The following is a 22238-nucleotide window of genomic DNA, read 5'->3' as shown; positions in this document are numbered from 1 at the left end:
AGGTTTCTTTTACATATGTAGGTGCCCTTGTATTTGGGGCATAGATATTTAGGATTGAGAGTTCATCTTGGTGGATTTTTCCTTTGATGAATATGAAGTGTCCTTCCTTATCTTTTTTGATGACTTTTAGTTGAAAATTGATTTTATTTGATATTAGAATGGCTACTCCAGCTTGCTTCTTCTGACCATTTGCTTGGAAAATTGTTTTCCAGCCTTTCACTCTGAGGTAATGTCTGTCTTTGTCTCTGAGGTGTGTTTCCTGTAGGCAGCAGAATGCAGGGTCCTCGTTGCGTATCCAGTTTGTTAATCTATGTCTTTTTATTGGGGAGTTGAGGCCATTGATATTGAGAGATATTAAGGAATAGTGATTATTGCTTCCCGTTATATTCATATTTGGAAGTGAGGTTATGTTTGTGTGCTTTCATTCTCTTTGTTTTGTTGCCAAGATGATTAGTTTCTTGCTTCTAGGGTATAGCTTGCCTCCTTATGTTGGGCTTTACCCTTTATTATCCTTTGTAGTGCTTGACTTGTAGAAAGATATTGTGTAAATTTGGTTTTGTCATGGAATATCTTGGTTTCTCCATCTATGTTAATTGAGAGTTTTGCAGGATACAGTAACCTGGGCTGGCATTTGTGTTCTCTTAGGGTCTGTATGACATCTGTCCAGGATCTTCTGGCCTTCATAGTTTCTGGCGAAAAGTCTGGTGTGATTCTGATAGGTCTGCCTTTATATGTTACTTGACCTTTTTCCCTTACTGCTTTTAATATTCTTTCTGTATTTTGTGCGTTTGGTGTTTTGACAATTATGTGACGGGAGGTGTTTCTTTTCTGGTCCAATCTATTTGGAGTTCTGTAGGCTTCTTGTATGCCTATGGGTATCTCTTTTTTTAGGTTAGGGAAGTTTTCTTCTATGATTTTGTTGAAGATATTTACTGGTCCTTTGAGCTGGGAGTCTTCACTCTCTTCTATACCTATTATCCTTAGGTTTGATCTTCTCATTGAGTCCTGGATTTCCTGTATGTTTTGGACCAGTAACTTTTTCCGCTTTACATTATCTTTGACAGTTGAGTCAATGATTTCTATGGAATCTTCTGCTCCCGAGATTCTCTCTTCCATCTCTTGAATTCTGTTGGTGAAGCTTGTATCTACAGCTCCTTGTCTTTTCTTTTGATTTTCTATGTCCAGGGTTGTTTCCATGTGTTCTTTCTTGATTGCTTCTATTTCCATTTTTAATTCCTTCAACTGTTTGATTGTGTTTTCCTGGAATTCTTTCAGGGATTTTTGCGATTCCTCTCTGTAGGCTTCTACTTGTTCTCTAAGGGAGTTCTTTATGTCTTTCTTGAAGTCCTCCAGCATCATGATCAAATATGATTTTGAAACTAGGTCTTGCTTTTCTGGTGTGTTTGGATATTCCGTGTTTGCTTTGGTGGGAGAATTGGGCTCCGATGATGCCATGTAGTCTTGGTTTCTGTTGCTTCGGTTCCTGCGCTTGCCTCTCGCCATCAGATTATCTCTAGTGTTACTTTGTTCTGCTATTTCTGACAGTGGCTAGACTGTCCTATAACCTGTGTGTCAGGAGTGCTGTAGACCTGTTTTCCTGTTTTCTTTCAGCCAGTTATGGGGACAGAGTGTTCTGCTTTCGGGCGTGTAGTTTTTCCTCTCTACAGGTCTTCAGCTGTTCCTGTGGGCCTGTGTCTTGAGTTCACCAGGCAGGTTTCTTGCAGGGGAAAAGTTGGTCCTACCTGTGGTTCCAAGGCTCAAGTTTGCTCGTGGGGTACTGCCTAAGTCCTCTCCGCTGTGGCAGCAACCGGGAAAATCTGTGCCGCTCCTTCCGGGAGCCTCCGTGCACCAGGGTTTCAGATGACGTTTGGTGTTTTCCTCTGGCGCCTGGATGTGCACAGAGTGCAGTCTCTTCTGGTTTCCCAGGCGTGTCTGCCTGTCTGAAGGTTCAGCTCTCCCTCCCACGGGATTTGGTTGCAGAGAACTGTTTATCCGGTCTGTTTCCTTCAGGTTCCGGCAGTATCTCAGGCGCAGGGGTCCTGCCGCTCCCGGGCCCTCCCCTATGGGAACCCAGAGGCCTTATACAGTTGCCTCTTGGGCCAGGGATGTGGGCAGGGGTGGGCAGTGTTGGTGGTCTCCTCCGCTCTGCAGCCTCAGGAGTGCCCACCTTATCAGGCGGTGAGGTCTCTCTCCCACGGGGTTTGGGAGCAGAGAGCTGCTGCGGTCCGGGATCCGCCGGTGTGGGACTTCCGGTAAACACAGGAAGTGCCCGGCCTTAGAGGAACTTTGCCTCTGTGTGTCCTGAGTTCACCAGGCAGGTTTCTTGCAGGGGAAAAGTTGGTCCTACCTGCAGTTCCAAGGCTCAAGTTTGCTCGTGGGGTACTGCCTAAGTCCTCTCCGCTGTGGCAGCAACCGGGAAAATCTGTGCCGCTCCTTCCGGGAGCCTCTGTGCACCAGGGTTCCAGATGGCGTTTGGTGTTTTCCTCTGGCGCCTGGATGTGCACAGAGTGCAGTCTCTTCTGGTTTCCCAGGCGTGTCCGCCTCTCTGAAGGTTCAGCTCTCCCTCCCACGGGATTTGGGTGCAGAGAACTGTTTATCCGGTCTGTTTCCTTCAGGTTCCGGCAGTATCTCAGGCGCAGGGGTCCTGCCGCTCCCGGGCCCTCCCCTACGGGAACCCAGAGGCCTTATACAGTTGCCTCTTGGGCCAGGGATGTGGGCAGGGGTGGGCAGTGTTGGTGGTCTCCTCCGCTCTGCAGCCTCAGGAGTGCCCACCTGATCAGGCGGTGAGGTCTCTCTCCCACAGGGTTTGGGAGCAGAGAGCTGCTGCGGTCCGGGATCCGCCGGTGTGGGCTCCTTAGGCTATTCTAACACTGTCTGTTTGTCTGTCTAATATAATCTCTCTTTTGAGAAAAGATCTCACTATGTAGTCTTGGCTGGCCTGATGAAAAGTAGGGGCACATGGACTGTGTCATTTGAATAAATTTAAAGTGTTCATGAGTTTTGTGACTTGTGTGGCATGAGGAGGCAAGCTTCTAGGGAGGTCTGGTCAGTTAAACCTACCTCGTAGCTTGTGGAGATCTGCTACGTGTGTTACACACAGCTAGCTCCCCCTGAGCTCTCTTGTGAGATTGTCTCTCGGTTGAACCATTCTGTGTTGGCTTGTGTTCCTTGGCTCACTCATGACAAGCCATTCTTCCCAGTCTGTGCACATACTCTTACGGTGTTACATGAAATAGTGTTCATAAGTAACCTTTACGTGGCACAGAACAGTACATAAAGTGTTCTGGGCTGGGATATAGCCCAAATGAGAAAAGTGTGCTTAGGACGTCAAAAGCCTTGAGTGTTTTCCCCCATTCAGTAAACTAGGAGTGGTGTCACAAATTTGTAATTCCATGACTCAAGAGATTATGTCCAAGATCATCCTTGGCCTTGTAACAAGCTGGGTTGCAAAAAGCTATCTTGAAGAAAAGTCTTTGGGTTTAGAGATGGTTGTGAATAAGGACATTTGCCGCCAGGCCTGTTGACCTGAGTTCATTCATCAGGAACCACACTCCTGAAAGTTGTCCTGAACACACATACATATGTCTACAAGCATACAGCAGTGGGTGTGGAGAAGACACGGGGCTGTTGACATAAGTCCTGTTGAGTGACAGAGGGGTCTTGTCATTGAGTAGTGGGGGTGGACTAGGCATTTGGGGGCCTCCCCCTTTGACAGTTTGGATTGACTTTTCCTCATACCCACAGTGGACAGTGGGACAGAGATTCTATCTGGGAAGTCAATGGTTAATGCAAACTTTCTTCTTATGGTAGTTAGAAAGAATCTAGGGGACGTGGCACGTTTGTTTTCAGACTGTTAGAATAGTTGTGGGTTTAATGGTTTTCAGCAATGGCTTCTCATGCCATAGCACCCTGGTAGGAGTTGAATGAATTCTGGTGTAGGAGTTTGTAGTTGTTTAGTGGGATCCTGAGGATGCAGGAATGCTGATGGATGTGTCGATGTATAAGAACTTCTGAGAACTCTCCATGCTTGGAGGGGTGAAATAGGTGTTTTTTTATTCAGGTAATTAGAAACTTACAATGGAAATAAAAATATTTTGTGGACATCTTTCCTTTCTCACCCCTGAATGTTTCAACCAAAGTGTAGATGAGTGTGGGATAGCATGTGGCCATTTCCTCCCTCACTTGGTGGTCAGTTGGTGGCAATGTGTTATTTTGTCTATTCTACGGCTTTAAGGGTAAATGTTGGCAAATCGCTGTGTGAAGGTATTAGTATTTCTTAGTACTGGCTTGGCTCACCAGACACTGAAGAGTGATGAAGGCCATGGCAGTGCACAGGTGAGCAGTGGCTGGAAGTAAAGGAGCACACAAGGTTCAGGCAAAGGGGCCAGGCTCTCACAGTGCCTTTGGTGACCTTGGGGATCCTAGCGAGAAGCCTTTGTCTCTTTGTAGGGCAGAGGCAAACCAATCATTTTGTAAAGGCGGTGTGGTGGCTTGAATATGCTCGGCCCAGGGGAAGTATCACTCGTAGGAGGTATGGCTTTGTTGGAGGAAGTGTGTCACTGCGTAGGTGGGCTTTGGGGACTCATCCTATGCTTAAGTTCTGCCCAGTGTGGAAGAGACCCTCTGGCTGCCTGCAGGAGAGACTCTCTTTCTGGCTGCCTGCAGGAGAGACTCTCTTTCTGGCTGCCTTTGGATCAAGATGTAGAATGCTTAGCTTCTTCTCCAGCACCATGTCTGCCTGGGCTGCCATGCTTCCTGCCATGAGGATAATGGACTGAACCTCTGAAACTGTAAGCCAGCCCCAATTAAATGTCGTCCTTTATAAACGCTGCCTTGTTTGTGATGTCTTGTCACAGCAATGAAATCCTAAGGCAGGAAGTGAGGCCATCTGTGAGAGTGGAGCTCTTACGACCTAATTGCCCTCCAGAAGCCCAGCCTTCTACCCTGGCTCCTGAGGATTAAGGTCCAGCAGAGGAATTTTGGAGGTCCACAGATACTCAGACTGAAGCATGCGCTCTTGAGAAAATATACTCAAAAGAGAATATAAAGATTTGCAGCATATTAAAAAAAATTCAGCCAAGAGATAGTTAAGTTGTTAAAAGAGTAAACTGCTTTTGCAGAGGACCTGGGTTCACTTCCCAGCAACCACTCTGTAGCTCAGAATCATCTGTAACTTCAGTGGCACATGCTCTAATGCCCTCAGAATTCTGGCTTCATGGGCACCAGACATACATGCAGCAAAACACTGATCCACATAGAAATAACAAATTCCTGTCAGTGCTGAGTACTAGCAAGCCCAGGATAACTGCTGTGATTGTTCAAAGACTGACTAAAGGGGTCTTTACAGTGTGTGCTTCTTCACCAAATGGCTGTGGCTGGCTAGGTTTGTCAGCTTACATTGATAATTCACTAGTGCTTAATCTGGCAACGCAAACCTCCCCAGTGCTAAAGGAACCACTTCTCAGCTGTTGACTATCGATTTTTATTTGAGCTTTGTGTAAATGACCTGCCAATTGAGTGTAGGATGAGTTTATTGCATCTTACCCTCCACTGTCTTCCCCACTGCCTTCCCCCTGACATGCCATCCTTTTCTTTCTTCCTTTGATAAAACAGTCACTTAAAATGACTAATAAGGGGTTGGGGATTTAGCTCAGTGGTAGAGCGCTTACCTAGCAAGTTCAAGGCCCTGGGTTCAGTCCTCAACTCCGGAAAAAAATGACTAATAAAACATTTAAAAGCAGGTACTTGAGAATTTCATCTTTTGAAATGTGTCCCCATCAATTTTTTTTTTTTATTCTTTTTTTCGGAGCTGGGGACCGAACCCAGGGCCTTGCGCTTACTAGGCAAGTGCTCTACCACTGAGCTAAATCCCTAAACCCCCCATCAATATTTTGAAAGTTAATCAGTGTCTAACTCTTCCTCTCCTGCCTTCTCTTCTTCTTCTCGTCTTCTGTGTTCATAGAATAGCATGTGTAGAACTCTGCAAAGGCATAGAGATACAGGGCTGAGCGACATTTTACTGTGTGTAATTTAGTGTTGTGTATCATACACATTTAATAGTCACTAACGAATTAGAAAGTCACAGTTGCTGGCAACTGAAGTGCTAGCAGGGGACTTATATGACTCTCACTGTTGTGCAGTCATTTCCGTGCCATGTGATTTACTTTGTTGCTCAGAACAGACGTGTTTAAGGCAGCAGTTCTCACCTGTAGTCAGAATGCTCAGACTTTGCCTGCAGTGCCAATAGATGCCCTTCCAGTGTTGTGTCCCGCACGTGTCAGGCAGAAACTTGGTTTCTGTCTACTCTGGCAGCCTTACCTGTGCTTTTGAGTACTTGATGAAAAGTTCTGCGGGTCAGCCCTCCCATCAATTAAGGGAGTATTTGGCATTTAAACACTGTGGCCCTGTCTAAAAGAAAATGTCCAGAAGAATGTATGATTTGGTGTAATTTTTGTAAGAAAGTTAATCCCTCGCTTATCTGTTTGAAGGGGCACCTGTGCTTTCAGTGTGCCCTCTTGTGGCTTCAGTACAATGGTATTGTTATGCCTTTCCACATACGTCCATGTAAGAATTATTTTCTAATACGTACCTTTATCCTATGAAGTAACTGATTTGAAAGTATTTTGTTAACTTAGATATAAAACAGACTTCACAGGTAAAGTCAGTCAACATGCAATAGATAGAGAGAAAGCACTGCTCTTTCTATAGAACCATTATACCACCCAAGATGTGAGATATTCTGATTATTTTATGTAGCTGGAGAATGGCTCTAACATTAAAATATGTTTTCATAGAAGAAAAAAAAATTCTTCTACATTTAACAAACAAGAGAAAAAGAGCTTAGTTTTGCATGTTTCCCCATTTCCGAGATCCACCCCATCAGACCATGGATAAGAGAATGCCCGCTTTACCTGGTGAGGTGCCGGTACCACCTCCCTGCTCCTGCTCCTCCTCCTACTCCTCCTCCACCACCTCTTCTCCCACACTTATTTTATGAATTTATAAGACACTCTAGGCTTAACAGGACATCTGTTGAGCATATTCTCTGTACCACAGGGCCTTAAGCTAGTTTGGGGACCAAAGCTAGTTGTACATAGATAAAAGTTCCAGGAAGTCTCTAGGCTTCCCTTAGTTTCTTTTTGTTGTGTGATAAAATACATACTAAGGGCACTTACAGAAGAGTTATTTTGGCTTACCCTTCAAAGGGGAAGTCTGTAGTGGTGTGAAAGGCATGGCACTGTAGCAGATAGCTGGCTGGTCATACCTTCCTAGTCTCTTCAAACAGCGCCTTCACCTGGCAACTTTCTCCCTCAAACCACCGCACCCTCCCTGACATCCTCCTCCAACCAAGTCTCAGTGTTAGCACTGCTGGGCGAAGGGTGCAAACACGTGGGGAGGGTGGGCTTGTAACACCAGAGAAAAAGTACTGGGAAGTCTACTGTATAAAGTTATGAGTAAACACAGGCAAACAGTTCTGTCCTCGTTGGGTAAAGAAGTATGCTTTACATATATACATATCAATTATTCTCACATACATTATATTCATAAAATACAGTTGAAACATACATTTAAGTTTTAGTTTAGGAAAAAGAAGTATTAGTTGAGGTATTAATAATGATGACAAGTGGAGGTGTGAGTTACACTCTACTTAGAATTTTGCAGTTGGATTGCTGCACCCACCCCGACCCCTTCATGTTAACCCTCACAAGAGCAGGTCTCTGATGTACTCCTTGGTGTCTGTAGTTCTTTTAGATAGCACAGAGTTGATTGCATCTGGTGAATATATAGCTTCTCTGTATAGAGCTCGAGGAGAGCAGTTGTGTTTGCTCTGCTCACCACACCATATAACCCTTAGTAGGTGCACAAACTGTTATTATGCGTTCTAACTCTAGTGAGCATTTTTAGAAGTTTGAGTGGTTGGGCCAGCAAGATGGCTCAGTGGATAAAGGTGCTTGCTGCAAACCCTGACTACCCTGACTCAACCTTGGACTCACATGGTAGGAGAGAACTACCTCTTAAAGGTCGTTCCCAGACCTTCATATGGCTGCAGTACCTGTGTGTTCCTCTTCTCCGACACATAATACACAGGTGAACAGGAGGTTAGCCATAGGTCACATATGGGCAAATGGTTATATTTCTTATGAAGAGATGCTGTGTATCTAGGGAGAAAGGAAGCTGACCAGAAAACTGATTCTGAGAACAGGTCGTGACAGCTGGGAGGTTCACAAAGCCCCTCCCTAAGTCATAGAGCAGAACACAGTTGCTGGAGGAAGAGGAGGCATCGGTGCCTTCAGGTTGGTCAGGACTCTCTAGATACAGTCACCCTGAGTTTTTACCCACACTGGGCAGAGCTGTTAGGGGTAACTACCTTGGAGTCTCTGTGTGTGACCCTAGGGAACCAATTTGGTCATCAAGCAAGACTTGGCTGGGCTGGTTTGTTTCGTCCTCAGTTTCTTACGTGGGATGACTAGACATTTGTTCTTGCCATCCCTGGAGAAGTCCTGAACATGAAGCTAGTACATTGCATGGAGAGCAGTGGTGTCAAAGAAGAAAACAGAATGGTTAAGTCCTACCCATGTGACAGGAAGGAGAGAGTGCTCCAGGTTACAAATATCGTTAAAAACATTGCAGTGATTATCTCTGGGTTATGGGATTGCATCTGGTTTAATCTTTTTCTAGTTATTTACAACCTGGAAACAGGTTTATTTTACTTGATGGGAACTTTTTTCTTTACCGAGGCAGTGTCTTATAGAGCCTAGGTCGTCCTGGAGTTCACCATGTAGCTGAGACTGGCTTTAAAATCCTGATTCTCCAGCCTCCACCTCTCCAGTCAGGGATTACAGGCATGCAACCCCACATCCAGATACTTTTATAATCAGAAAAAATAGTGGGTCCCATAGGAAGACAGTTTCAGTTCCGTTGTGAGCTGAGCCTTTGTTAGATGAAACCAAGTTACAGAAGGCCTTACTTCCCAGACCCTTAGCTCTTCAAACCAAGCCAGCCTAGGCCAGCTTCAGAGTCTTGCTTACTTAGACTCTCTGGAGTAGAGTTCTTAAAGGATGATGGTTTTGGATTTGGATTAGCCAAATCTACTTTAAGAGCTGGGTTCGGTAATGCATGCCTATATAAGCCTAGCATTTGGGAAAAGGAGGCAGAAGGATCCTGAGTTCAGGCTAGCCTGGGCTACAGAGTAAGATTTTATGTCAACAATCAGAACACAAAAATAAAGCAACAACAACAAAACAAAACAAAACAAACAAACAAACAAAAAACCCGAAAAACAAAAAGCCCCCACAACTCTAAATGCAAACACATTTGAAATAATATTTATTAGATACCAAGTGAAAATTGGCCTTTCCAGCAACCATGTGGTAGGTGTTTGTCACTGAAATATCTAGACTGAAAATTCTAGAGAAACTGATTTTTCCTTGTTCCGTACCCCTCAGTTGTCTTTTAAGAAAGTTCATGGATATGTAAGTCATGTCTGGGAATTCCCACATTTTTCTTAAAGTAATCTGGGCCATTCCTTGATAGATGGAGAAATGCCTAGGTTAGGTGAGAAGTCACTGAAGTCCTGTGGTTTTTATCAGCCCAGTTGGTCTGTACCTGCCTTGCCTGCTCTTCTAGGATAATTAAACAGTGATGGATTAGGACTAGGCTATGGCAGGGATTGGGAAAGAAAATCTCCCAGCATCCCTTCCTGCGGAAGCAGCCGCCTCAGTAGTGAGTGTAGCTGCCACTGTCACTGACAGGTCTTAAATTCACCCCTGCAGTGCTCCGGCTGGCTGATGCCTCGGTAACTCCACTGCCAGGTCTGGCCATTGGAAGTCTCTTTGGAGACCGGGGAACGAAGCAGACGGTGAAGATTTCTTTTGGTTTTATGTTAAGGAAGGACTCCTCTTTCAGTTGTTTTTTTAAAAAAGATCTGGTAGGAGAGAGAGAGAGAGACATCTTCACAGTGGAACGTGTTCTTTCCTCTGAAGTTACTGCTGCCATTAGCCTGTGAGTATGCTGTATTTATTTAGCAGTTCTAGGGGGACATGATTGCAAGGTCCTCTTTAAGTCTGTGAGGATTTATTTAAGGAAAGCTTTGGGGAAAAAAATGAAAGAGTTCGGCTTCATTAGAGACCTGCAGGTTTTGTTAGATGACATTGTCCTCTTAGCAGCTTCCTGTCAGGCTTGCCGGGTCTTCTCACGCCCCCTCCCTTCTTTGAGTCTTCCTGAGGGCGAGTGCTGTAATTGCAGAAAGCCGCATGTCTGTGCCTGTGCGCCTGCTTGAGCTGCAGAGGCTGTGGTTGTCCCCGTGCCGTGCCGGTGCTGTGGCTGACCGTGGCTGGCTGACCAATGCTGCAAGGTGTGCCCTGGGGCTCCCGAGCCTCCCACAGCAGAACAATAGCAGCAGGGGGAGGTTCAGTTGTGTTTGTCTCAGGTCGTCTGCTGCCTTCTTCCTAGCATTTTGTTTTATCTTGCTGTGGTAATTAAGACTTTGAAGATGAATAAAGTGATGTTGTTTAAAATAGCCTGCGCCCTTATCCTAGCCTTCTCCTCCTACTGGGTGGTATTGGCTTCATCTTGTTTCTTCAGCAGATCAGAACAAATGTGAGCCCCGGAAAGTGAGCTCTGCTTCATGACCTTTTAAAGTTGTGCACCACAATCACTCTGACTTGTGTGTCTGTGTGACGCAGATCCTGAACTCAGGGCATCTGTCCTGAGTCATCGTGCCCCACTTTCCCCTCTGGAATTCATCAGAGTGCAACTGTTTCTTTGCTGGGCTGGTGAATGCATCCTGAGCATTCTGTTGGTTTTGGATTCCTCTTGTGTCCCCACATGTTCTTGATTGGGTGTGTGAACTGATTTGTATCAGTTGGCCATTGATAGCCTCCCTGTGTCCGAAAACCACGTTAAAGTGGTTTTTAGGAGTGATATATTCAGAGGTTGGGGGTTAAAATACTTTAACACCAACTGGTAGCAGTCTTTGTATATGTAATATGCCTGACTTAGTGCCAGGATTTGGTTGATTTCCTGCAACTAAAAATAAATACAGGATTTTTTAAAAAAAGAAAAAAAATCCCTGCCACCTAGAGATCAAACATCTGCTGTTTTTATTTTTAAACATTTTGTCATTCCTAAATGCAGCAACTTGAATTTAATTAGGAAAGGTTGCTAAGTTTAGGACACTCTACCTTTAAAATAGCAAAGAACATTCATTCATTCATTCATTCATTCATTCATTCATCTGTCCATCTACCCTCCATTGATCCATCCATCCATCCTCCATCCTCCATCCATCCTCCATTCTCCATCAATCCATCCATCCACCCTCCATCGATCCATCCTCCATCCTCTATCCATCCATCCATCCTCCATCCATCATCCATCCATCTATCCATCCATCCTCTATCCTCTATCCATCCTCCATCCATCCATCCATCCATCCATCCTCTATCCTCTATCCATCCTCCATCCTCCATCCATCATCCATCCATCCATCCATCCATCCATCCATCCATCCATCCATCCATCCTCTATCCTCTATCCATCCTCCATCCTCCATCCATCATCCATCCATCCTCTATCCATCCTCCATCCTCCATCCATCCTCCATTCTCCATCAATCCATCCATCATCTATCCATCCATCCATCAATCCATCCATCATCCATCCTCTATCCATCCATCCATGCATCATCCATCATCCATCCATCATCCATCCATCCATCCATCATCCATCATCCATCCATCCATCAATCCATCCATCATCCATCCTCTATCCATCCATCCATGCATCCATCCATCATCCATCCATCCATCCATCATCCATCATCCATCCATCCATCCATCCTCCATCCTCTATCCATCTATCCATCCATCCTCTATCCATCCTCCATCCTCCATCCATCCTCCACCCTCCATCGATCCATCCTCCATCCTCCATCCATCATCCATCCATCCATCCATCCATCCATCCATCAATCCATCCATCATCCATCATCATCCATCCATCCATCAATTCATCCATCATCCATCCTCTATCCATCCATCCATCATCCATCCATCCATCAATCCATCCATCCATCCATCCATCCATCCATCCATCCATCCATCCCTATCCATCCACCCTCCATCGATCCATCCTCCATCCATCCTCTATCCATCCATCCATCCTCTATCCATCCTCCATCCTTCCTCCATTCTCTATCCATCTGTCCATCCTCCATCTCTCCATCCATCCATCTCTCCATCCATCCATCCTCCATCCTCCATCCATTCACAAATGTTTACGTTTGTTGCAAAGCTTTTTTTTAAGCTTTGGGGATTTGATGCTGAAGAAAACACTGTATTTGGACTCCTGGAACAGGTATTTTAAGCAGATAAAGGACGCAGTTAAAAACCAGTTATCAAGTTATTTCATTAGAGCTGTGGTGAGCTTTTCAGCTATATAAACTACAGGCTACTTTTATGAGCATCCTTATACGGGACACAAATGCTTGAAATCTGTGCTGCCCCAGATCTTTGGTGATGGTGCCTTTGCGTTCTTAGCTGGAGAGGGATGCTAGAAATATTTCATTAGTTCAGCAAGCCTGCAAGAGGCATGGTAAGTATAGCGTTCAGAGCAGAGGAACTGGCTTGGCTTTGGTTGGTCCATTGGGGAAGGGAGGAAGATTGGTTATTATGTATTCTGTGCTATCATTTTCCTGTCTTAGGGGAGACATAGAACTAGACCCTTCTACAAATGTCTTCTGGGCCAGGCCTAATGGCCCTCTTCCACCACCTCCTCTGCCACTATCTGTCTCTTCTTACTTATAGCAACTGTCCTGTCATAAATGAGGGAATGACTCAGGTCAAGCCCATTGCCCAGGGCCATTCAGACTGCTGATTGTAATAGCACTGTAAGCTGGTCAACCTGTGCTCCTCGGGGTGATTGCTTGGAGGTTGACTGGGGGAGTCTCCCCCAATTTCTCCCTCTGGTTTAAGTTTCAGTGTGTTGCTGGACATCATTGCATCATAAAAAGGAAGAAGCGATTATTTCCTTTGGCCCTAAGCCCAGATCTTCCATCATTTGCACTTGATTTCCTCTCACTGGCTTCCATCCTCCGCTCCTTAGAGGCAGAGGCTGTGTACGGACAGACTGAACTTCAGTGGTGGGTCAGAGAGGACATGCAAGAGATTCATCTGAAAGACGAAACAGCCTTGGGAAGAAGCTGACATTTCTTGCACTTCCTGTTCAGATTGATGACAAGGCCATATAGCTGTCAACCTTAGCAGTGTTCCCAGAATCCCACAGCAGTATGCCAGCTCCTTCTGCATGCAGTGATGAGGCGGAGTGACTTCAACAGACACATTCTAGCAGATCTCCCTTGACCTGCCTGTTTCTAGGTGGTGACACTGCCTCTTGGTGGGAACTATGACAACTTCAAGCCCGTGGGATCTGTTAACACCACCCTCCCCACATAAGTCCCCTTTGGGCTTCCAGCTTTGTCACGTACCTCAAACTCTGCAGCTCTGGCCGAGCTGTGTGTGTTCACCCTGCAGCTGGACAGTTCTTAGTTTACATGTTAACAGTTTGTTCTCTTAAAGCTTGTTTAAACCGTGATTGCTGTGCCCATCCTAGGAGTTGCCCACCCTCTGACTGTGTCCGAGTGTGTTTGCTGCCTCTGCACTGAAGGCATGAACACATTGGACAGACAGGCCTGTCAGTGTTGGAGACCTCTCTCTCCAGGCTAACACTTAGATATTAACCTAACTTTCGTGTGACCTTGGTGAGAAGTGGCAAGCGCTGCTTCGATGGAGACTTTGTGCCTGGCGTGTGGATTTGAAGAAATTTCATGCATGGTTTCTTCTTCCTTTGATGTTTATTCAGTCCACAGGTGTGGATAGTCCTTAGTGACCATTCAAGTGGCACGGACGGATTTCTTTAGTGATTGTGTTAGATTAGTGTAGAGTGTTATTTGAAATCATTGCAGGTGCTGCACTTTAGAAGGAGAAGGACATGGGCTAAGAGTTGAATTTCATCTGTGGTTGTCGCTGTGGTCATTGTCTTTAGACAGAGAGTAAGGCAGAATTTGAGCTTCTCAGTTATCCATAGACCAGGACCTAACACAAAACATTTATCCGCTGTTCACCTCCTTAATAGCTTAGGGCTTTTCTTTTCCTTCCTTTTCTTTTCTTTCCTTTTCTTCTCTCTCTCTCCCTCTCTCTCTTACTCCCCTTGTCCCTCTTCCTTTGCAAGTAGCATCCAGCTATGGAAACCATTCCATCTGATAGCTTTGTATCACAAGCTGAAATAAATATAGCATATCAGCTAAGAGAACATGGAGGTTGGGGGAGAGTAAATGCTGGTGCTTAATCTCTTAGGATTCACAAACCTCTCCTTCCATGGCTCCTACACAGCCACCATCATCTCTGCACTAATACGTTCCCATGTTCACTAAATAAACTGCTCGCCACAACTCAAAAACCAGTCAGGAAAACTCGTCCTTGCAATTGTTGTTTAAAGACATCTAGTTATTCTTTGCTTCAGTTGTGAGGCTTCTTTTCTTTTCTCTTCTTTTCTTTTCTTTCCTTTTCTTTTTAAAGTGCGACAGGGGCTGGGGATTTAGCTCAGTGGTAGAGCGCTTACCTAGGAAGCGCAAGGCCCTGGGTTCGGTCCCCAGCTCCGAAAAAAAAAAAATAAAAAATAAAGTGCGACAGGTTCTTCCTAGTTTTAGCCACAGTGAAAACCTGCCTTTGTTGTGCACCCTGCAAATATTTGCTTCTGTGCTGGGAGGGGCATTAGTGATTAGCTGAACACTGCTTTTAGCGGCCTCTGCCCCAGGCTTGCTGGAAACATTAGGCAGAACTGCTGAGTGGCAGGTGTGCCCTGCTCTGTGTAACGGGAAGCTCTTGGTTCTGCTCACCTTACGTGGCCTGGTAACATCGCCACCATTTACAGCCCCTTATGTGTATTTATGTGGTGTCTCAGTTTAAAATGCGATTTTGCAAATGGAGTGCATTTCATTAGACTGAGCCAGGAATTGTCCTCTCCTGCTCTTGCCAAGGCCTACCATCAAAACTGCTGGCGCACCTAGGGTAGCAATCCACTTTCTACTCCACCACTTCCTCTGTCTCTGTGGTATTGTGCTGAGAAAGGACGAGCCAGAGATGAAGTAAGTCTATGGCTGGGAGTGCGTCCTCCAGTAGAGGAGGGTTTTTTCCCTATTCGCCTTTCAGTTAAAAGAGATGAGCAGTTGGCCCCAGGAAGATGAAGCAGGAGCTGCACACATCTCCAGCAGACCTGCCACCTCTTGCAGCTTGTTTCGAGTAACTCAGGAAATTTGATTTGTTCTGCCTAAGGACAGAGGTTGGGAAGGTCTAGATTTCTGCTCTTGGGAGTTTGCAGCGTCTCCCAGCAAGGAAACCACACTCTTTGGGGAGTAGTGTCTTTTCTGGTCTGAATTGGTTTATATACTATATGGAAATGAACTTTCATTTTTCCCAAATGGTTTCACTTTGCTGTAAAGACCCTATTCCCACCAGGAGCAGGAAACAGATAGGAAGCCGGCATGGCTTAGTTGACATTCTGATTGCCAGTACTCTCCTTTGGAGTTGAGGTGGTTAGGAGTGGTGGGGAGAGCAGCTGCCAGGTGAACTGAGGCTGCAGCTGCATCCACCCCTCTCTCTCCTTCCAGGGAGAGGCTGGAAGGGGTTGGGAGGAGCCCCTGAGTAGGAACTGCCGTCCTGCCTTCCCAATAGCTTCTAAGGTGGCTGTGGGCTGTCAGGAATTGTGGAGGCCTGGAGGGGATGACTGTGGTAGTTGTAGGTACCTGTGGGACTTGTGAGTGGACTTGGCCTTGATCACGAGGCTTGGAGTTCTCCCTGATATTGGTTGACCCACAAGAACCCCTGATGCTGAAGCTATTCCCACTTTGTCACTAACCTGAGAAAAGCCTTATTTTGTAGTAATTCCAGACAGAGATTGTGCAGTAATCAAATAAAGAGTTAATGAACATGCTTAATCTATATATAATAATAACAACCTATATATATTTCCTCTGTGAGCTGGGTGTGGTGGCACACATCTGTCATCATGTCAGTCTCTGGGAGATTGAGGCAGGAGGATTGCAAGCTTAAAGGTAGTCTGGGCTATATGAAACTCTGTCTCAAAAAAAAAAAAAAAGTGGTGGTGTTGTATATTCTTTCTGAGTCATTTGAGAGTTGCTCCAGAATGGGGATGGGGATCTTCCCAGTGAACAAGGCTTTCATATGCTTCTATTTCCCCAGCTTTCTGCCCGTGCTTCTTGCTCTGGAGTTAAAAACTTTACGTCCTTTAGAACCAGCCTTGAGTGCCTTCCCTCCCTGGCTGTTGGCTTTTGATTGAATTCCCCACAGTTGGTCTTAACACAGTGAGTGTGTCTAGGCTGGTGGGTAGACCAGGGTGGCCCGTCTGCTCAGGGAGGGTGGTGTCATCCTTCAGTTGTCCCCTGGTTCCTTTATCCAGTCAGTGTAATACTAAATGGAGGTTCCCACTTGCAAAGCCCAGGGATAGATGCTGAGACACTGGCTTTCTTTAAGATGTTTGCTGTCGGGGTTGGGGATTTAGCTCAGTGGTAGAGCGCTTGGGCCCTGGGTTCGGTCCCCAGCTCCGAAAAAAAGAAAAGAAAAAAAAGAAGATGTTTGCTGTCCCAGGAAGAGAACATTGTTTGGGGCTCCTCACTCTGCTCATCCTACACGCTCCCTCTGTCTCTGCGAATATGACTTACGTGGGGTCAGTTAGCATTCTGCCATGTTCATCAATTCACTTGGCTGCCATGTTGCTAAGCTGCATCTCTCCCAAAAGGTAGTGTATGTGTGTGGGATGTGTGTGAGTGCAGGTACACACGTGCCACAGTGTGTGTGTGTGTGTGGTGGTGGTGGGGTCAGAGACCAACTTTTGAGAGTGGGTATTCACTTTCCTTCCACCTTTATGTGGGCTCCAGGGATCAAATTCAGGTTGTCAGGCTTGTGTGGCCAGCATTCTGGGTCATCTTATGGATGCCACGTCGTAGATTCTTTATGCAGCATTTTTTTATCATTTGGATTTTGCTTTGTATGTTTTCAGACAGCATCTTTCTATAGAGCCTGGGCTAGCCTCAGATTCAAACTGAGCTGACCTTTACATAGTCTCAGAATATAAGAAGTGTTCTGGTCTCCAAACATAGGAAAATAAGATCGATAGTGCACCATTATTTACTGTTTCTCCAGGGCTAGTTCCTTCAGTAAAGAGTAGGTGTCTGGTTGAGCAGCCCCGCCCTGGAAGAAGACTGGGAATTGGAGGCCTGCCCTGGGCAATTTAGTAAAACCTGTCTTGGAATAAACGTGAGAAGAAGGCCAGGCCGCAGCTCAGTGGGAGAGTGCTCAGTGCAGCCCAGCCCCCAGCACAGTAAAACCCAGAGTTCATGTTCAGCCAAGGCAGACAACAGTAATAAACCAGGTTGAAGGTACATTCATAAATTTGAAAACAGTTCAGAATGAACTATTTTCATTTAATTCTTAAAATAGTAATGAAGCACGTTATAGCGGAGGAGAGAAAAAGGCCAAGTTAGAAAAAGACCACAAAGGTTTAAGAACTTTGCCACATTAGTGGAAAATTGAAAGATTTCTGAATGGCCTAAAATGATGTGGAAAAACATTAGGTAGAGGAACACTGTGGCTCCTCACCTGGGAGGGGCTGCAGGCAATACTTACACCATTCTTGCCTAAGTTTGAGTTGTGTCTGGTATGCATGGATGGTCAGAGGTTTTCTCCTTAAACTAATACTTGAGGGTTGGGGATTTGGCTCAGTGGTAGAGCGCTTGCCTAGGAAGCGCAAGGCCCTGGGTTCGGTCTCCAGCTCCGGAAAAAAGAACCAAAAAACAAAAAAACAAAACAAAAAAAAACTAATACTTGAATGTTTCTTTAGTGATTTGAGCTTAAGTATCCCTTTGCTTGATTATGAAAATGATGTATGACCATGTCTGAAATTTGGAAAAGATGGAGACAGAACAAAGAATGAAAGAATGGAAACCCTGCCCCCACATCCTAGAGATAAGCGAGGTGTTGGGTATCTTGGGTCACCCTACTGCCCTCATTCCTAATATCTTCTTACTTCAGGATACAACAGTTATGTTCTTACCGTCATCCCATGGCTTTGTCAGTTAGGTTTTCTTGTCAGGAATCAGGGTGAGAAGGAGGGAAGCTGGAATGATTTTTCTGACCTGGTAGCTGTGGTGATAGGCAGGCGAGCTGTGGTGGACGCTGAAGGTGAACGCTGTTGATTGACATGCTGAGTCCTGGCAGTGTGTGTTTCCTCCCGCTCCCCTCCGCTGCGCATCTTTGCTTCTGATTTAAAGGAAAAGATTTATTTTTATTTGTATATATTCTCTGTGTCTGTGGTGTAAGCATAGCTGTAGACTGTAATTTATGCATAAAACTTTATCTGTTCCCGTTCTGTCTCCCAAACAATTGACCCAAAGACCTATTAAATTTATCAACAAGCTGCAAGCCTAGACTGGGCAGGTTCTGAGCTATTCTGAGCCTCTAAGGCTGTTAATATCAGACAAATGCCCTGTTACTTGCCCCACGCCTCACTCTGATCCATGTTTGTCCTCATGTCTGCTCTCTCATTGAACCTCATGGAGAATCCTCCTGGGCTCTCCATGTGGTCTCTCTACCTCTTCTCCTCCTGGTTCTTCTACCTCTTTCTCCCTGGGACCCATGGCTGGGATTGGAGGTCCAGCTTTCCTATTTCCTCTGCCCAGCTACCTAGCCAATCAACTCTTTATTGACCAGTCAGAAGGTGATGGAGAAGAATGTTTACAAAACGCTGAGACAGATGGTGCTTCCTAAAAATAACAGTATCAAAGACTGGCCTGTACTCAGCTCTCTGCCTGCATGCAAATGGACATTTGAACACTATAAGGAAAATCTTTACACAGTACAGAAAAACATTCCAACATTCATGGTGCTAGCATGGACCAGTAGGATGTCAGATTCCCTGGAGCTGGAGTTACAGGCAGTTGTGAACCGCCCTCTGGATTCTGAGAATGTAACTTGAGTTCCTGGGAAAGCAGCAAGTGATTTTAACAGGTGAGTTGTCTCTCCAGCCCCTCTTTTTTTATTAAAAAAACATTTTATTTATTTGCATTCCTGTATGCATGTACATCACGCCTGCTGTAGCCTGTGTGGGGGTTTGAGGATAACTTTTGGAAGTCATTTTTCTCCTTTTACGGGGCCGGTTCTGGGGATCTAGTTCAGGTTATCTGGCCTGGTGGTCCCTCTTTGGTATTGTTTGAGAATCTCATGTGACTCAGGCTACCATTCATCACTAACTCCTGATCTTCCTGCATCTGTCTCCCTGGTACCAGGGGTCCAGGTGTGTGCCACCACACCCCACCTGCGCCTCTCTCTCTCTCTCTCTCTCTCTCTCTCTCTCTCTCCTTCCCTCCCTCCTTGTCACAACTTCTCTTTTTCACTGATCACTGGCCATGGCCTTGCCACTGGAAGAACTCATCTGTCATGTTTTATCGGTTAGATTTTAAAATCATACACCGACTTTGGAAAACAGTTGGTGGCAATTCTTCAGTGTTGAATGTGGGGTTATATGACCCAGTCTATTATATGTGAGCGTCAATAACAGCAGTCTTCCATTCTGTACAAAAAGTAAAATGTCCCATGTGTCATGTACAAATGAGATGATAACCAATGGGCATCTGTCTCCAACCATGGCATATTCTATAGTATAGGCTAGAGCGTTGCTCCCTGTTCATACACAATGAATGAACGAACGAATGAATGGGAAGTGGAAAAGCCTGTCACCTAAAACATCTACAGATGCAAAGAGATCCATGTTTGCTTAGAATTAGAGGTCATGGGGGTCATGGAGAATGATGGTAAATGGGTGGGCACTTCTGTGCTATGGGATGCTGTAAATTAGATTGTGCAGATACTTGGATACCTTGGGAATTATATCTCAAAAAGCTGTTTAAAACATTTTTAAAAATTAAAGTGTCTAAAACAATGCAGTATAGAAGCTTATTTTCCTTATATGTTAATACCTGTAGTTGAAAGATAATGTGTGGCCCTCTTTAGTCACTGTCAATCAAATTTATTTATTTTTTCACTATTTGAAAAGAAACTTTCTAACTTGAGTATAGCAGTGTTTAAGATGAAAAGAAGCATTCAGGTAAATTTTAAATGCTGTGCTGCTTGTGGTTGTACAGATTTTAAAATTGTGGAGCAACATGAAGTTTAGTGTTGTTCTTTACATTCATGGATATCAGCACAGTGTTTCTGTACTGCTTACCTATATGGAAGGAAATAAGCAAAGCCTTGACTAAGTCACTGTGTGGTCAGCTTTACAAAACACCCAAGGCAGCTAAGTCATATAGAGAAAAGGGGCAGCAGACGGACAGCGTATCATGATGGTAGCCTGTGTAGGAACATAGGCACATGCTGAACGGGTACAGGAAGGCACACCAGTCTTGTTCCTTTCACAACACTGTTTGTGGAAGCTCAAAGGTTGTAGTTGAACTACCTGACCAACCTGCAGTGATCAGACCTCCTGCGGGATCTACCTCCCAAGGGCCCACCATCTTCTGCTTGGCCGGTCTTTAATCACAGTGCACTTTGGAGAGGGCAGAGCAGGCTGGAACATAGATGTGAGGAGCAACAGCACGCAGAGCACCTTCAGATTGCTGCCATCATATAATGAAATCCATTATATGATCCATATAATACAAAAGTCCAGCAAGACTTTGTGTAACTCTAAAATGATGGCTGTCAAAGGCACATAAACGAGAATGACAGTGTAGTAAAAAGATCCCCAAGTACCAGTTAGGGTAGCAGAGGACGTCTTTTTGTCTCCATGTACCAGAAAGCTGAGGTGATGGTAAGTGTGCGACATGCAGGTGGCAGAGGATATGTGCAGTCAGAGTGTCCAGAACCAGGCGGAAGGCATGGGAGCTCTCTCTCTGTCAGGGCTGCAGCACGGTGCAGCACGGTGCAGCAGGGTCCAAAAATAACAACCACATTATCCACGTGTGCGGCAGCTCACTGATCAGCAGGAGGTCATCCAGGCGATAAGATGCCTCCCAAAGCACTTGGGGAACTGAAGACAAAATATTGAGATTTATTAAACACAAACTCTTTTGTTTTAAAAAAAAAGATTTATTTATTTATTATAAATACACTGTAGCTGTTTTCAGACATCAGATCTCATTACAGGTGGTTGTGAGCCACCATGTGGTTGCTGGGAATTGAACTCAGGACCTCTGCAAGAGCAGTCAGTGCTCTTAACCTCTGAGCCATCTCAACAGCTCCACATGTTCAGACACTTGCATATCTATTGGAGTAAAACAGCTGCAACCTAGTGTCAAGGTTTTAAAAAGATCTATTTATTTATGCATATAATGTTTTGCCTGCATGTACATGTATGCACCAAGTGTGTGTGCTGTGTGAGCCTGGTGTTCACAGGGGTCAAAAGAGGGTGTTGGGTCCTCTGGGAACTGGTGCTGTAGGTGGATGTGAGCTGGAACCTGGGTCTTTTCCAAGAGGAACAGGTTAACTGCTGAGTCATCGCTCCAGCCCCAATGTCACATTTTCTAGAATATAATTTTAGTGACCAGCCAAGCAAAAGCAAGCAAGAGGATGAATTCCTGCATGCCTGCCAGAGCTTTAGGATCTTGAGAGGACTTACTCTTCCTTTTATCTGGTTGCCGACCGAGCTAACAAATGGCTGGAGGATGAGTTATTGATTGTCTATCTTTGGAGGAACAGAGGAATTGGGGGTGAGAGTTAAATGTACCCCAAACCACATTCCAGATATAATGTATGAGAGCTGTGCTATCTTTTCTCCTTTGTATGTTTGAGTCTAGCATTGAATAAAAGAAGGGAGAAAAGAGGTTCTTGATGCTTGCTTGAAATGTCATGCTGAGAATGAGTGGAAGGCAGGAGTCTGCAATGTCAGCACCCACAGCCCATTTCTTACCTGATTCTCTGGAGGCCTCTCCTGTTACATCATTGGCATCCTTGTGAGAAGACAATATATCCTGATTACTCTGCCAAGTCACTTTTCTACAGAGCAGTGGAAGAAACTGCAGAGGTGAAGGGAAGGGAGACGTTGAGAAGCTGTATGCGTACAAGTATGCCTGCTAGCCTTAACAGTGAAGTTTGGCTTCTGTCAAAAAGATGCTGTGGCCCTTGGTGACATGCTGTGACCAGATCCCCTGAAGTAGCCATGCCAAA

General features: G+C 45.2%; 1 protein-coding gene across 2 annotated transcripts in view; it reads left to right on the top strand.

Annotated features, from left to right (window-relative positions):
- The window catches only part of Ttc39b (tetratricopeptide repeat domain 39B), a 104655-nt gene that overhangs the window by 32824 nt on the left and 49593 nt on the right, over positions 1 to 22238 (top strand). The window contains exon 1 of one of the 2 annotated variants that reach the window (XM_087548055.1): positions 9708 to 10002. The exons of the other annotated variant lie outside the window; for it this stretch is intronic. Within the exon in view, the coding sequence (XP_087404181.1) occupies positions 9881 to 10002 (122 nt within the window). The 5' untranslated portion in view covers positions 9708 to 9880. Of the gene's footprint in view, positions 1 to 9707; positions 10003 to 22238 lie in introns of those variants that run through there. 2 annotated transcript variants of the gene reach the window in all.

Source organism: Rattus norvegicus, chromosome 5 (assembly GCF_021556685.1).
Source record: "Rattus norvegicus strain SHRSP/BbbUtx chromosome 5, alternate assembly SHRSP_T2T, whole genome shotgun sequence".
In the NCBI taxonomy this organism is placed as follows: domain Eukaryota; kingdom Metazoa; phylum Chordata; class Mammalia; order Rodentia; family Muridae; genus Rattus; species Rattus norvegicus.
Note: the sequence above shows the minus strand (reverse complement) of the source record. Positions and strands in the feature narration are given on the sequence as shown.